The sequence below is a fragment of the Cotesia glomerata genome, linkage group LG1 (assembly GCF_020080835.1).
Source record: "Cotesia glomerata isolate CgM1 linkage group LG1, MPM_Cglom_v2.3, whole genome shotgun sequence".
Taxonomy (NCBI): domain Eukaryota; kingdom Metazoa; phylum Arthropoda; class Insecta; order Hymenoptera; family Braconidae; genus Cotesia; species Cotesia glomerata.
The window spans coordinates 33,583,511-33,599,369 of record NC_058158.1 but is presented as its reverse complement, the minus strand read 5'-3'; the positions used below and the strand labels follow the sequence as shown (position 1 = coordinate 33,599,369).

Here is a 15,859-nt window from a genome sequence, read left to right as displayed (position 1 = left end):
TTATTTATTTAATTTAATTAATTTAACATTAACTTTTTTCCTTTTATTAATATTTGAATCATGCTGCAAATTGTCTGAAAATTCATTTTAAGGACTCAAAATAGGTTCGTTTGCCGCAATCTTCTTCAAAGTCATCAAGAGTTACATTTTTCAAAACTTTTTCGAATGTTTGAAGCGAGCAAAGTGATTTTTGGCATCCTGGGATCACAAGTTTTGTCAGCATATGGCCTTTTTTGTGAATCACCTGGAAGTATATGCAAAATAATTATTAAAAATTTTCCATTCAAATAAAATGTAATTTAGAATTCTGATAAAATTTAACAAACCTTAACATAGATTTCATTATTAATTTCATGTAATTCGAATATCACGGTGCTAAGATAATTTGGAATATGAGGATCATAAACTCCAAGAGTATTAAGAATCGCTGCGGTATGGAATTCATGATTGATATAAAAGTATGCTTTATAATCGTCTGTTTTCTCAACAAAATTATTGACATGGTCCAAAAATTTTCTAATCCAAATTCCACCAGTAAGCCGCTTCATTCTGTTTGTGTAACTTTGAAGCTTGTATTCAATAACGCTCATATTCCAAAGTTGTCCGTATGGAAAGACCGAGTCCACCCACGGTTCTGTCTCAAGACCAAGATTAGTCTAACAGAAAAATACATGAATGTTATTTTATTTTTGATTTTATTGAAATATTATTAATATAAATTCAATACCTGAGCAACGAAATTATGATAAAGACTTAAGCTTTGAGAACTGCTTGAATGTTCAATACCGGTATGAGCTGATAAATATTTAAGAAGTATTTTCAATTTTTTTAAGTCTTCTTGCTGTTTTACAATGTTTTCGGATATTTGTTTATCGATTAAGTAATTTTCGCACAACGCGAATGCGTTATTAAGAGTATCTTCTTCATAAGATACCATGTTAATTGGAATATATATTGGAAATAGTGTTGAATTCCAATTTTGTGGTCTGGCATTTGAGTAAAGGCCGGCTGCGACCCACCAGGCGGTAGTAATTGTCCTACTAGTGTCAGTAGACCGAAAATAAACTTCATTTTCATCATAAGTCGATCCCAATAATTCATCATATCTGTTTCTTAAATCAATAAAGTAAGCTTAGACTATTTTGGATTGACAAAAAATCTTTATTTAAGCATTTACAATGTTATATAAAAAATGCCTTTTATTTTTAAAGTACAATATGAATTAGAATTTAATAATAAAGAAAAAACAGCAAAGTTATTATACATTGCTCGTTATTATAAAATGAATTACTCGTCTAATGACAGAGCTTTTATTTCTGTAGCATACTATAGATTAGAAAAATATCCATATCTTCCACAATCTTGTTGAAAATCTTCAAGAATAACATCCTTCAAGACCATTTTGAAGGTATCAAGCGGACAAAGCAAAGTTTCACAACCTTTGATAACAACTTCTTTAATTATATCTTCATTTTTATGAACCACCTAAAATTATTTAAAATGGATCATTTCAAGAAACAGTAGAATCATTGTTTTTTTATTTAATTATTTTTCATACCTTGACATAATATTTATTATCGACTTCATGCAATTCAAAAATCACTGAACTTAAATAACTCGGAACGTGTGGCTCATAAATATCTAAAGCGTTTAATATCGCTGCCACATGAAATTCGCTGTAAATATAAAAGTATCCTTTTCTCTGGATATTTATGCCGCTCAGTAAATCTTGAGCGCGGTTCAAAAAATTTCTTATCCAAATTCCACCTAAAAGTCGTTTCATACGCGGTGTCCACGTTTGTAATAGATATTCAACAGCGCTCAACTCCAAAAGTTTCCCATTTGGAAATATTGATTTTGTCCATTCCTCCAACTCAAGGCCAAGATTAGACTAGAAAAGTAAAAATGTAGTTATTTTTTTATCATATAAAAAATATGAATCATTGCAAAATTATCTTACCTCAGAAACAAATTGGCCGTAAAGAAGATAACTTTGATAAGCATTTGAGTGAGTAATTCCAGTATGTTCCGATAAATAATTATAAAATTTTTTTACATCAGAAAAAATACTAAACATCTTTTGTACTTGAATATCCGAATTTTTTCTATCGATTAAATAATTTTCACACATATATTTTGTATAATATAAATAATCTTTATCTTTTTTTTCCGAGTCAATCGTAATTGTTATATTTTCTAAACTAGAGTTCCAATGTATATTACCGTGAGAATTCGGAAACATACCTACTGCAACAAAACGCGCAGTATTAATCGTTCTTTCTTCGAAAAGAGCGCGAAAATAAACAGAGTCGTTGTCATAAATCGGTTCGATTAATTCTTTATATCTTTCTTGTAAAAAATGACCCATTGTTAAAGAATTTCGCTTTCCTTTCTGAAAATTAAAACCTATTTATCATTTGTTCTTACATTTATTTAATTTATTTGCCTGTTTATACTTCAATGAAAATTTAAACAGTTACAAAATGAATACACTCACATCTGTCAGTTTCATTGGTCCAGCAGGTGCCCATGTATAATTGATATATGGATCATTTGGATAGAAAATGACAGCATAATCCATCTCCGAAGGATATCGATCTCCATGACGCATTGTTGCGTGAACCAGGATCAACTTCGCGTCAGAAATATTAAAGAAGATCGAAATAAACATTAGAACTGACCACTTCATCTCGGACATCTTTGCTCGAAATCTCGAACTACTGGGTTCTATTTTTGTATTTTTATTTTTTCAAGCGAGTAATTTTCTCTGATTGTGTAACTAAACGCGAATACGTAAAAAAAGAGAATGATGTAATACACGTGTTAATGAAAATTGAGTAATATCTTTTTTTGGCGTAGCGTAGTATTACTTTGGAATAAATGTCAACGTTAACAACCGAGTGAATGAATATTTTATGTTTGTAAACTTTTGCGTAGAAATTTTATAATTTATTTTCAAACAACTAAAGCAACATACTTTAATAAGATACTTAAACTGCGAGTAAACGATTGTTATACCAGTGAGTAAATTCCAACAACTAATGACTTTACAATTATAAAGCAATTATGAAATCTTAATTATGTGCTTCTATCGTTAAAAAAAAAAATTATATATCTTCTAATATATCAAATTCTCGTGTCACAATGTTCGTTCCCATACTCCTCTGAAACGGCTTGACCGATTCTCATGAAATTTTTTATGCATATTTAGTAAGCCTGAGAATCGGCTACTATCTATTTTTCTAACCTCTAAGTGATAAGGGGTGTTCACCCCAAAATTTTTTTTTTATTTTTTTGATAAAATTTTTTTTTTTTTATTTTTTTATTATGTGGCATGAAAAAATACATACAACTCTAAATTTGCACTTTTTTATCACCAACCCTTGCTTTTTAATAGTCATTTTCATAATTTTATCATTTTCTATCCCGCTCGATAACATCAATTATTATCACTTGGTAAGTTATCCCCTCCATGTGTCTACCGGTGTCACTTCTCACCCTGTAAACAGCACGGAGTAGGGATGTTACCTCTACAGTTTTCGGCTATTATTAGTGTTTATGCTTCAAGCGTAGTAGTTAAACATTTTTACTATCTCAGTGAAAAAATGAATAAAAATCACAAAATTGCTCATAATGGTGATTTTTGCAAGAACAAAGAAATTGAAGCTTCGAGGCACAATGAAAAAAAAATCGCAGCGCTTTGAATTTTTGAGGAATTTTAGGGGACACTTTGAGGTTAAAAAATTACCGACGATATCCTTCATTCATCCATTTTATCCAAAGTTATACCAAGTTATCCAAATATCCTTAATTATGCGAATTTTTGTCTTTTTTTCAGTCCGAGTTTTCAATTCGAAAAAAATTTTTTTTCTAAAAGATGTTTACATTTTCTTATAGAGAATATCGTGCAGTTTTCAAAACCCTCCTTCGATTTCCTGTACAATCATTATTTTCGGAGTTATTGAATATCAAAGTCAAAAAGAACTTTTTTGCTTTGATTGACGATAACTCCGCGGCAAATCGTCGTACAGGCTTTTTGAATACGCCAAATTAAAGAGTATTAAATTCTCTAAAAGAACTTTTGAACGAAACAATCAAAAAAATGTTTTTGAAGCCCGTGGACCTTTTTTTAGACGGGAAAAAATTTGGAAAATTTTTTTTTCGGTAGTTTTCTTAAGATTTCTCCATACCTGGACATGACAAAAATTTTTCATGGTCATATCTGAAAACTAGACACTTGGAGCTACAATTTGCTTTTTTTATTTTTTCTGTACGACCATTTTCCTCGGAGTTACAGCTTGTTGAAAATCACCCAAAAATTTGGAATTTTTTTTATATCCCTTAATTTTTGTGACTAGTGTATAATTTTTTTCCCCGGGTAACGATGTGATTATTGATGTTTTTCTAGATTTTAATTTCGTAGAATTATATAGATAGAATTTTTTTTTTTTTTTTTTTTTTTAATTCATAACTCAAGATTATAACAGATTACCTAGGCATCCAAAACATTTGAAGATTATAATTTATAATACTACTATATTGAATTTTAAATAAATTTATGCCAAGAAATTAATAGTCATTTTATTTCGAAATATCAGTCATTACACACTATATTTTATTTACGTCATCAAAGGATCTATTTAACAAATAAGTGTAAAAATAAATTAAAATAAACATCTAATTACTTTGTTATGAAGTTCTCTTTTGAGTTTTTATGGCTCTGAAATTATTAGACAACCGACAATTTTTTGATTTTTAAGCTAGATGTCAAAAATTATTTTTAAAAAATTGCATTTATAATTTTTCAGAGTTTCTAAATATGGAATTTTATAGATAAATTTTTCTTGTCATAATTTATTTGTTAAAAAAATTCTAAAAATTATCAAATGTCTCTAAATTTCAATATCATGAATTTTTATATAATCATTAGCCATTATACATCTATTTTACAATTCATTTCTTCATCAGAAGCTATGAAATTTTTCATTAACGTCATGAATTCATTGAATGGACACAAAACATTACACCCAGGTATTTTTAAATCAGCTACAGTCGGCGGAATTCCAAGATAATAACGTGCCTAGATACATAAATATTTATTAGATTCATATATTTATGAAAATTTAGCTCTAATTAAGTAAAAACAATTTACCTTAACAAAATAACTATCATTTCTACGCAACAGTTCAACCATGACACTACTTGAAAATTTTGGAACATGTGGAACATAGTCACTAAGAACAGCAAGAAGCGCCACAACAGTTTGATCGTGGCCACTGAAGAGATTCATTTTTGGATGATAATTAGGTTTTCCATTAACTATATCTTTCATTGTATCAGTTATATTCCGAAGCAGTCGACCTAAAGCCGTAAGTTAATTAACAAACAATTATTTAATATTTAAGTCACAAAAAAAAAAAATTGAAAAAACTTACCACTTCTCAATTTTTTCAGTTTATCATTGTAAAATATTATTTTATACTCAAAATTTACGGCATCAAGGAGCGGACCATCAGGAAAAATTCCTTCAGACCACTTGGGAAGTGGACGTTCTAATCCAGCTAAAGCTGTTAATCCATTAGACAAAAGAAATAATTGATAAAACGTTGTTATTTCTTTTCCAGTCGCTGCCGAAATATTTTGCATAAGAGGGCGAAATTGTTCCATTTCACTTTTCACATCAGGCAACTCTTTTACTTTTTTAAATTCTTCTAGATATCTACTCAGAATATAATTTACAGTAAAGTACTTACTAAAGAAACTAATACTTGAATTGATTATATTCATATTTTCGCTTACTCGGAACAAGTAAAAGATTTCAAAAAAATATCTTTATCTTGCGGAATATAAGATGTGAGAATTGGCTGCCAATTTAAAGATTCATTCCAAACTTGTGGGCCTTTTGGAGGATAAAGTGCAGCTGCAACGAGCTGCAATGACATCCGTGTCCTGGTGGTACCTGTACTCAGAGCTACCAGATTTTTTGGAATGTAAATATCGCCCAGAAAATCGTTGTAGAGAGTACGTAATGTTTGTCCTAATTGATACACTCGTTGTTTACCTTTCTAATTAGGAAAACTGATTGATTAATTAATTAATTATCATTTATTGTAGATACAAAATAAAGTTTGACAATATACTTACAGCAGTCAATTGTGCTTTTCCTAGCGGATGATAATCATCATGTAAATACGGGTCATTTGGGTAAGTTTCATCTTCGACTGGTGTACGATCTCCATGACGAAAAACCTGGTGAAAAAATATATTCTTCTTCATTTCTATTATGAAAACTTATCAAAAGATAGTTAATGAAAAAATTAATACGTACAACAGTCACAAATTTTAATTCATCATCTACTGATGCGACATATTTAATTAAATTAAGTACTAACACACAACTGAGTAATTTAAAAATCATCGTAATAAAATTGAACAGAATGATTCAATTAGCAAAAAATCATCCTGTTACTTTAAAAATAGATTTAAATTAGAATATATAAGAAAATGATACTGCGATGCTTCTAGTCGCTTGTTAACTTTTAATTCTACTAATTCACTTAAAAGTATAGGATTCATAAATTTTATGAAATTCATATTCATTCACTATTTGATAAACAAACAAGCCTGCATTATTCATTTGAAACTATATTTAAATGACATATTTAGTAATTATACGATTCCTTGACTTATGCGAATTAAAATATTGAGCTTATTGTATAATTTTAGTTCATGGAAAGAAGATAAATTTTTTGAGAGTGAAGCTCATATGTTAGAATCGTTATCTTTTAATTTATAACTTTATGATCACAATGTCGAAGAATAAAAGTTTATTGTATGCTATATACATAATAATTTCGATGTTTTATTAAAAGTTAATGTCTTTTACACTCCATTTCTTCATCAGAAGGTATAAAATTTTTCATTAATTCCATAAAATCCGTGAATGGACACAAAATTTTACAACCAGGAATTTTTAAATCAACCACAGTTGGTGGGATTCCCAAGTAATAACGTGCCTTAAAATGAAAAACATAAAATATTTATTTCAATCTAATCAAGTAAATTTATACAATTTTTTGGATTTCACAAAACTAATTTACCTTGACGAAATAATTATCATTCTTACGCAATAATTCAACCATGACACTACTGGAATATTTAGGAACATGTAAAACATTATCGCTAACAAGAACAAGCAAAGCTGCTACAGTTTGATCATGAGCGCTGAAAATGTTCATTTTTTGATGGGTTTTTAACTTTCCAACAATTATATCTTTCATTGTGTCCGTAATGTTTCGCAAGACCATACCTGAAACAATAAACCAACAAAAGTGAGTGACTTATTTAGTATTCGCTAATTTAAAATAATTTAATTTTGATCTACCACTTCGCAATCTTTTGAGATTATCATTATAAAAAATTGTTTTGTAGTCCAAATCTGCTGCATCTGAGAGCAAACCGTCAGGAAAGATATCTTCAGACCATTTAGGTAATGAACGATTCATTGACTTTAATGCCGTGAAGTCGTTGAACAAAAGATGTAAGTCATGAAGTGTAGAATACTCTTTACCGGTTTCAACTGATAGATTTTGCATCAATGGACGAAATCGTTCAATTTCAGTTTTCAACTCTGGTAGTTCCAGAACTCGTTTCAATTCTTCTTTGTATCTTTGAAGAAATGTTTATATCATAATATATATTATCCATAGAAGAAACATTATATGTATCGTTTGCATTCTATAATTTTTTTAGAAAAACTTACTGTAAACACAAAAATGGTCTTAAAAGAGTGTCTTCAATTTCCGGAACATAAGATGTAAGAATTGGTTGCCAGTTTAGAGATTCATTCCAGACTTGTGGACCTTTTGGAGGATAAAGTGCAGAAAGCACAAGTTGCAAGGACATTCGTGTCCTGTCGAAGCCAGTGCTTCGCGCTACCAGGTCTTTTGGTCTGTAAATATCCCCAAGGAAATCATTGTAGAGAGTGTGCAGAGTTTGACCTAATTGATACTCTCGCTGTTTTCCAACCTACGTTTGTAAGTTAATTTATTATTACTTCATTGCCTAACCTCTGAGTGCTTGGAATTTTAAAAATAGTGAAGATTACTTACAGATGTTAGTTGTCCATGACCAAGAGGATAAAAGTCATCATTCACATATAGATCATTTGGATACTGTTCTTTTGCATCAGGAGTCCTGTCTCCATGGCGAAAAACCTCGGGAAAAATTAATTAAGAGCACTAATTTATAAATTGAAAAAAAATTAACTCATATATATATATATATATATATATATATATATATATATATATATATATATATATATATATATATAAATTGATGACTAAACTTACAACAGTCACGAATTGCAATTCTTCTGTCGATATAGCACATGTTATGAAATTAACAATTAGTATCCAAACAACCAACTTAAACTTCATTTTGATGATCAATGTAAGTTTGTAGGAATAGCAAAAACACTATAAAATAGTATTTCAATAACCTCAATAATTTCAAACTTCATTAATCCACAAATAGAGCTAGTCGTTCATTAAAATTCATAACTAACTGCTGTTAAGAAAACAATCGAGTCTTCATTATTCATTAAAAATTTATTTGAATGACAATGAGTGAATTATACGAGTCCATGACTTAATTCGAGTACATTAACTCGCTAGTAGGTATGTAATGAATTTACCACCGTAAAAACGATAACTTCATAGTTTTAATTGTATAATGGAAAGTAATAATTTCAAACGATTAAAAAAATACCACATTAAAAAATTTTTCCAATAACGCAAAAAAAATTTCTGAATATTTTATCATGCGAGTCTAATTCTACTTAATCCCACTTATTTTGAAGAAGAAATAGCAACAAAGCTGAAAAGTTGGGAGAAGAATTGAATATTTGGACAAAAAAGCCTTAAATTTATTTTAATTTATCTATTGAAGACAACTTTTATTGTAAACTCATTAACTTTTTTCGCTACACATTAATTCAACATCAGTGGCTATTAAATTCTTCATTAAAACCATAAAATCATTGAATGGACAAAAAACATCACATCCTGGAATTTGAATATCCTTTACTACTTGCGGGATCCCCAAATAATAACGTATCTAAAATAAAAATTCCAAAAGGTTAGCAATAATCGTTATTCACTCTTTTATCTTTTCTTCTTTAAATATAGAGCAAAACATGTGAAGCTTACTCTAACATAATAATCAAAGTCGTATTTTATTAATTCAACCATCACACTACTTGAATATTCGGGCATATGAGGATAGTACGCTCCAAAAATGAAGAGAAGTGACGCAACATTGGTATCATGCCCGCTGAAGATTGTTATTTTTTGTTCTACATTTTCAGTTCCATTAATTATATCCATCATTGTGTCAGTGATATTCCTTAGAAGCATACCTATTTACAATAAACCACTCTTTCTCATAATTTTATCGTAATTATTACATTAATATTTAAACAAATATCTTAAATTACTTACCGCCTCTCAACCTTTTGAGATCGTCATTAGAATTTTTCATTTCGTAATCCAAAACAGTTCCATTGAGCAATAATCCATGAGGGAAAATGTCAGTCGCCCATTTGTCAAGCGGTAATCTCATTGATGATTCAGCCATCAGAACATTATAAAGAAGCAAGAAATCAAAAGGCGTCGATAAATTTTTCCCAGTAATTACAGTGAGATTCTGCATAAGTGACCGAAATTTTTCTATTTCTTCTTTCATTTCAGGAAGCTCTATTACTCTATTCAACTCTGCAATATATCTGCAAATGATATTATCATCAATTCAACAGTTTACTTCTATATCAGCGGTTCTAATAAATTAATTTTAGTACGGGAGCTGTTACCTGGGGCATAGAATCGGCACTAGAAGAGAATCATCAGCTCTCTTGGCATAAGTCGTAGGAATTGGCTGCCATTTCAAATTCTCATTCCAAATCTGTGAATCGCTTGGAGGAAACAATCCAGCTAGGACTAATTGCAAAGACGTTTTCGTTCTGTCATAATCAGTACTACGAGCTACTAAATATTTTGGATCATAGTCTCCTAGGAAGTTGTAGTAGAGAGTGCGTAAACGTTGGCCTAGTTTATAAGCTCGTCGCTTACCTTCCTACAGGAATTTTATGAAATTAAAAATTTTGTCAGATTATTTTTAGTATTAAATTCTTCTGCTTCAATAAAATCTTATCGCATTTGGAATGACACTGAAATTAGCAGACACTTGAAAATTTTTATTGAAAAATAAACAAGACATAGAAAATTATTTTTCAAAAATTTCATCTATAATTTCTAAAGCTTCTATGGAAATTTTTAAATAATTTTTTTTTTACTATGATATATTTGTTAAAAAATTTTTAAAAATTATAAGATCTCTTAATTTCAGTATCATTATTCGGAAGAATAATTATTTTATATAAAAAAAAACTTACTCTGGTTAATTGTCCATAACCGTCTTGAGAGAAGTCATAACTTTTGTATGGATCATTTGGATACATCTCAGAATTATCGGGTGTTCTGTCTCCATGACGAAAGACCTTAAAAAAAATTATTGTTATTAATTATTGTTTAACAAATCGCTATAAAAATTAATATTTACTTACGACGGTAACATGTTTATATTCTAATGATGATTCTGGAATGGCCGAATTTATGTATGAATTGAAATAAAAAAATAAAAAAACAAACAGATTAATTTTCATTATTTTTATGTAATTCATAACAATAACTTAATTATTTTTTATTAATTGAAGATATATAAATTTATAACTTTTAAAATATAAGACTAGTTTTTATATTATATAATAGATTAAATTCAGAGTCTCAGTAAAAAGAAATTCTGTTATGATCACTCTTATCTTCAAGCGAAAGATTAAAACTAAACGTAAGTATGCGCAACTGAGTTCTTATACACTATTAAGTGAGGAGCTGATGAGTCATTGAAACTATTCCCTTATATCAGTTTTGGTTTTTATATTTTGAAAATTAAAATAAGAATGAATTATAATGTATATTTTTAATCTAATTTCAGTAGTTTATAACAATCTCAGAATCATTTGTAAAACTTTTGTTGTCGCACTTAGCTTCTTCGTCTGAAGGTATGAATTTTTTCATTAACTTCATGAAGCTATTGAATGGACAAATAATGTCGCACCCTGGTACTTTCAAATCGACCACCGATGACGGAATCCCAAGATAATGGCGTACCTAAAATAATAAATATATATAAAAATAAAAAGTGAGTAAAGGTGAATTATTTCATTATAACATACCCTGACAAAGTAACTATTATTTTTATGCAGTAGTTCAACATTAACACTGCTTGAAAATCGAGGCACATGGGCACTGTAATCACTAAAGATCGCAAGAAGAGAAGCTACATTTGCATCATGACCACTGAAAATTGTCATTTTCTGATGGGTCTTTAATTTTCCATCAACTATACCCTTCATTGTGTTTGTGATATTTCGAAGAACCATACCTGTAGGCAGTTATAAATAACAATTAATTAAATCAAACAAGTAAGTGGAATAAAAATTATTTCATGAAAATTAACTTGGTAGATAATTAATAATTTGTAAAAAATAAATTATTGCAAAATAAAAATAAGAAAAAAAATTGACATTTAGAAATTTATAAAATTAAAAAATGCAATTTTTTAAAAATATTTTTTTTGTTAAATAAAATTTAAAAATAGTCAAGTAACTGTTAACTTTAATATCATAATTATTTATTCTTATTTGAAGAAAACTCACCGCTTCTTAATCTTTTTAGATTGTCATTATAAAACAGCGATTTGTATTCGAGATTAGCTCCATCTACGAGTAATCCACGGGGAAAAATTTCTTCAGACCATTTAGGGAGTGATCGATTCATCGCTGCCAGAGCCATAAATCCATTATACAGCAAAAATAAATCATTTGTTGTTGATATTTCTTTTCCAGCTTGAAGAGTGAGATTTTGCATAAGTGGTCGGAATTTAGCGAGTTCCTTCTTTAGTTCTGGTGATTTTTTGAGTTTTTCATATTCTGCTACATACCTTCAGAATTTTAAGTGTTATATTGTTGATTATAAAAATTATAAGCTTTCATCCTATGATGTTATTTATTTTTTAGAATATACTTACAAGGGACACAATTCAGGTTTGAGAAGAGTATCATCTTTTTCTTCAACATAAGATGTAAGAATCGGTTGCCAACACAAAGATTCATTCCATACTTGAGAACCTTTTGGAGGAAACAATGCAGAAAGCACAAGTTGCAAAGACATGCGAGTTCTATCAATACTCGTACTTCGAGCGAATATATCTTTTGTATAATAAATATCACCCAGGAAGTCGTTGTAGAGGTCATGCAAAACCTGGCCAAGTTTATACTCACGCTGCTTGCCGGTCTATATGTAATAATTTTTTACCTTTAATATTAATAATTCTAGTAACTTTTAATTTTAAAATTAATTTGAATCAGGATTTTGAAGATCAAAATGATTTTATGATTTTAATTTCATTTATTTTAACATGCGACATTTCGTCAGTTTCATTCTGACATCATTAGGCACCTTAAAATTTTACAATATAAAAACACATAGTCCTTAATTTACAAAAATTACTGCGCAGAGTTATTGTTGATAATTTATTACTTATCAATATATTGATTAATATATTAACTAGAAAAATTTTTGTATGTAAAAAAAAATGTCGTGCGCAGTAATTATTGTAAATTAAGGACTATGTGTTTTTATATTGTAAAATTTTAAGGTGCCTGATGATATCAGAATAGAACTAACGAAACGTGGCATGCTAAAATAAATGAAATAAAAAACATAATATCATTTTGATGTAAAAATCCTGATTTAAATTAATTATAGAAAAATTTAGACCTGATTAGAGCAATAATTTTAAAATTTATAAAATACTTGCAATTGTCAATTGTCCTCGACCAAGTGGGTGATAGTCATCGTGTAGATAAGGGTCCGTCGGATAAATTTCATTGTTTTCTGGAGTTCGATCTCCGTGTCGGAAAAGCTTTTTTTTTATTTACAAAAATATAATTTTTTATAAATAATTTTAGTAATTAGTTATTTCAGGAATTAATAATTTACTTACCACAGCGACAAATTTTAGTTCATACTCCATTGACACGGCATGGGTGATAAAATAAGTAACAAATAAAAATTCTAATAATTTAAAGCCCATTTTTGGTAAACTGTAACAAATTCGATTGTTGAAAAACAATTAAACAAAGTTAGTTAAATTATTTATTATTATATTCTAAAAAAGTAATACCGTCCCGATTATCGTTATCCAATAGCAGTAGTTTTCCTTCAACTGACGTTAAAATTTATGACAAGTTAAAACTTATCACTAGCCAGTAGCAATAGTTTTCTTCAAACTGGTTAAATGTTTCAAGTTATTTTATAACTCAAGAAACAGTTTGATAGACAAACAAGTATTTATTATTCACTATATTATTAAAATGACTAATGGCAGATTACACACGTCCTTGGCTTAGAGCGAGTTGATATAATTATACGTTGACCAGCAAACGTACTATCTAAAAAGAAACAATTTAATTTCTAGCGAAGAAGATATTTAATTGAAAGAAAATAACGAATTAAGTTTTTTTTTAGATTTAATTCAACTGACCTTATTGACGTTCTAGAGTAGAATGTCACGAGTAACTGAAAAAACTGAAACTGAAACTGAAAAAACTGAGTTTATTAGTCCAGGAGATGACACTGATAAGGGCGTGCTTATCAATTTTAACTATCATCTAATCAATAATACTTTCTGGACTTAGATACAGATATCTTTCTCGTGTTGACGAATATTTTTTTGTTTTATAAAGAGATTTCTTGAGTATACAAACACAACACTTAAATTTATGTATGATAATAACAAATTCTAAGTTTTATTTACCAATAGTCGGATCTTGATAAAGCACCCCGTCTTTTTACTCAATTTTTTGATCAGATAAAATTAAATCATTCATAAGCATCGTAAAATTACAAAGTAGGCAAGGATTGAGACAATACCTAAGTAATGACGAATCTAGAAGAAAAAAATTATCAATAGGTCAAGAGTTTACTTACAAAATAGAACAGCTCAGGGTAAAATAAGATAAAATATTTTATTAGAGCAAATAGATTCTATATTTATCATAGAAAATAATTTCAATAAAATTTTAAGTCATTAAATTATTAGTAATAAATAAAAAAAGTTTAAGGTATTACCCTCGCGACTTCCGTCGTCAAAAGTTTATACTAGAGTATACGGTACAATATACCGGATAGTTATTATTGACAAGCCTAAAACTTTTGCTGTTTATGTACTTATTTCAGCCAATCACGAACGAGAAACTGATCGTTTGAAAAATCTGGCAACACTGCGTGAGCATTAAAAGATATTTTATAGTGGTTATACTGTAGCGTTTTTGGACTAGCTGTAGACTAACCTCTGTTTTGATACATGCGTTTATTTATTTATTTACATACATTTATTTGGAAATATAGTAACAATGTCTGAAAAAATCGACATATAAAAGACGATTCATGAAAAAGTCCTTGAAAAACGACAGAAATCTCTAGCACGTATGGAAATAACTATACAAATAACAAATAGAAAAAAAATAATTGACAATATTGTTTTGTTTTTCAGAAAAATAAGTAATTAAATTTTTGTCTTTATAATGTATTAACTTGATTTTTAAATTTAAGTATTTTTTTATTATTTCATCTGACTATTATTTTTATAACTTATGAAAGATTAATATATATTATTATATTAAAATTGTTAACTTTTTGACTTTTTAATAAATATAAAAAATTAAAATTAATTCAGCCGACATTTAAAAATTTTTAGAATTTTTTTATTGAAAAAAATGATTACAAAAATAAAAAATTTCACTTGAAAAAAACTTCAAAAACTGTAAATGCAATATAAAAAATTTTTTCTTATTTAATTATTAAAAAATCAAAAATTAAAAATGTCGACTAACTTTAGTATCATAAAAAATACTTATTTTCATAAAATAATCATGGTTTTTTTAAATAAATAAAATTAATAATTATAATATTGCACCTAACGTAAATTAAACTTTTCAAATTTGTCAGCATGCGCATCTCATACTTCTTTCGCGGCTTACAAAACTTGCGCTGTTGCCACAGCTTTATTAACGTATCCCCTCCTCGGCTAAAGTCTGGTAAATTTTTAATTACTTATTACTAAATATCTCTGAAACTGTGTGGTAATTATCAATGAATTTTTTTTTTTTTTTAATTGTTTAGTTGTTAGTTAACGTTACTCTAGTTTTTTAAAAAGATCCTAAGAAAAGTTTCTAAGATATAAAAAATGTTTGTAGGTAAATTTTTTCGATATCCCGTATACTGTAATGTATAAGAGCGTTCAAAACTCAAACTTTGAAATTAAATATCTCGGAAACTAGATGGTCAAAAATTCTCAAATTGCGCCAATCGACGCAGAATTATATGAACATTAATCTGCCAAAATTAAAAAAAAATCCTAAGAAAACGACTTTGGCGAGGGGTACTACCTTAATAATTATTAATTACTTACCCCAATATAATTATCAGTCTCATTATTGAGTAACAAAAACATCGAAACTATAATGCGGTACTTTGAGAGGCTCAAAAAGTCCAAGAAGTTTTACGTTTATTCTCTTTTGGATAAAAATTGTATCAATTAATGAAATTATTTGGATCTTCTTCGTAGTCGACTTAAATAAAAAAAAAATTCAAGTAAAAGATTAAAGAATTTTATATTTAAAAAAAAAAATATTAATCATATTCAAGATCAAGATCATAACTATAAGATATATACT

The 15,859-nt window shown here is 28.4% G+C and overlaps 3 protein-coding genes across 3 annotated transcripts; all 3 read right to left on the bottom strand.

The window, feature by feature from the left end:
• Positions 1-49: 49 nt before the first annotated feature.
• Positions 50-1,112, bottom strand: LOC123262617 (venom acid phosphatase Acph-1-like). Its single transcript, XM_044724894.1, has 3 exons — positions 728-1,112; positions 327-656; positions 50-244 (listed from the first exon to the last, which is right to left on the bottom strand). The coding sequence occupies exons 1-3, from the start codon at positions 935-937 to the stop codon at positions 83-85; spliced, it is 702 nt and encodes a 233-aa protein (XP_044580829.1). The 5' UTR covers positions 938-1,112; the 3' UTR covers positions 50-82.
• Positions 1,113-1,127: 15 nt separating this feature from the next.
• On the bottom strand, positions 1,128-8,500 carry LOC123275185. The gene is made up of 10 exons (XM_044743138.1): positions 8,355-8,500; positions 6,145-6,249; positions 5,800-6,065; positions 5,436-5,719; positions 5,153-5,361; positions 4,937-5,080; positions 2,498-2,746; positions 1,961-2,392; positions 1,559-1,891; positions 1,128-1,485 (listed from the first exon to the last, which is right to left on the bottom strand). The coding sequence occupies exons 1-10, from the start codon at positions 8,439-8,441 to the stop codon at positions 1,327-1,329; spliced, it is 2,268 nt and encodes a 755-aa protein (XP_044599073.1). The 5' UTR covers positions 8,442-8,500; the 3' UTR covers positions 1,128-1,326.
• Positions 8,501-8,928: 428 nt separating this feature from the next.
• On the bottom strand, positions 8,929-14,028 carry LOC123275177 (venom acid phosphatase Acph-1-like). Its single transcript, XM_044743126.1, has 14 exons — positions 13,666-14,028; positions 13,306-13,573; positions 13,126-13,225; positions 12,940-13,044; positions 12,148-12,413; positions 11,777-12,060; positions 11,294-11,502; positions 11,052-11,228; positions 10,625-10,738; positions 10,454-10,558; positions 9,872-10,134; positions 9,504-9,787; positions 9,213-9,421; positions 8,929-9,120 (listed from the first exon to the last, which is right to left on the bottom strand). The coding sequence occupies exons 3-14, from the start codon at positions 13,213-13,215 to the stop codon at positions 8,974-8,976; spliced, it is 2,253 nt and encodes a 750-aa protein (XP_044599061.1). The 5' UTR covers positions 13,216-13,225; positions 13,306-13,573; positions 13,666-14,028; the 3' UTR covers positions 8,929-8,973.
• Positions 14,029-15,859: the final 1,831 nt, after the last annotated feature.

What these genes read in the sequence shown, in the direction of transcription:
- LOC123262617 (XM_044724894.1), bottom strand. Translation starts at nt 937, where the DNA reads ATGGTATCTTATGAAGAAGATACTCTTAATAACGCATTCGCGTTGTGC. An exon ending in ATCATAATTTCGTTGCTCAG is followed by an intron (nt 657 to 727) that starts GTATTGAATTTA and finishes TTTTTCTGTTAG; the next exon opens with ACTAATCTTGGTCTTGAGAC. An exon ending in ATAATGAAATCTATGTTAAG is followed by an intron (nt 245 to 326) that starts GTTTGTTAAATT and finishes ATATACTTCCAG; the next exon opens with GTGATTCACAAAAAAGGCCA.
- LOC123275177 (XM_044743126.1), bottom strand. Translation starts at nt 13,215, where the DNA reads ATGGGCTTTAAATTATTAGAATTTTTATTTGTTACTTATTTTATCACC. An exon ending in AAACCTGAATTGTGTCCCTT is followed by an intron (nt 12,061 to 12,147) that starts GTAAGTATATTC and finishes AAAATTCTGAAG; the next exon opens with GTATGTAGCAGAATATGAAA. An exon ending in TCTAAAAAGATTAAGAAGCG is followed by an intron (nt 11,503 to 11,776) that starts GTGAGTTTTCTT and finishes AACTGCCTACAG; the next exon opens with GTATGGTTCTTCGAAATATC.
- LOC123275185 (XM_044743138.1), bottom strand. Translation starts at nt 8,441, where the DNA reads ATGAAGTTTAAGTTGGTTGTTTGGATACTAATTGTTAATTTCATAACA. An exon ending in GAAAAGCACAATTGACTGCT is followed by an intron (nt 6,066 to 6,144) that starts GTAAGTATATTG and finishes TTTCCTAATTAG; the next exon opens with AAAGGTAAACAACGAGTGTA. An exon ending in ACGGCCAATTTGTTTCTGAG is followed by an intron (nt 1,892 to 1,960) that starts GTAAGATAATTT and finishes TTACTTTTCTAG; the next exon opens with TCTAATCTTGGCCTTGAGTT.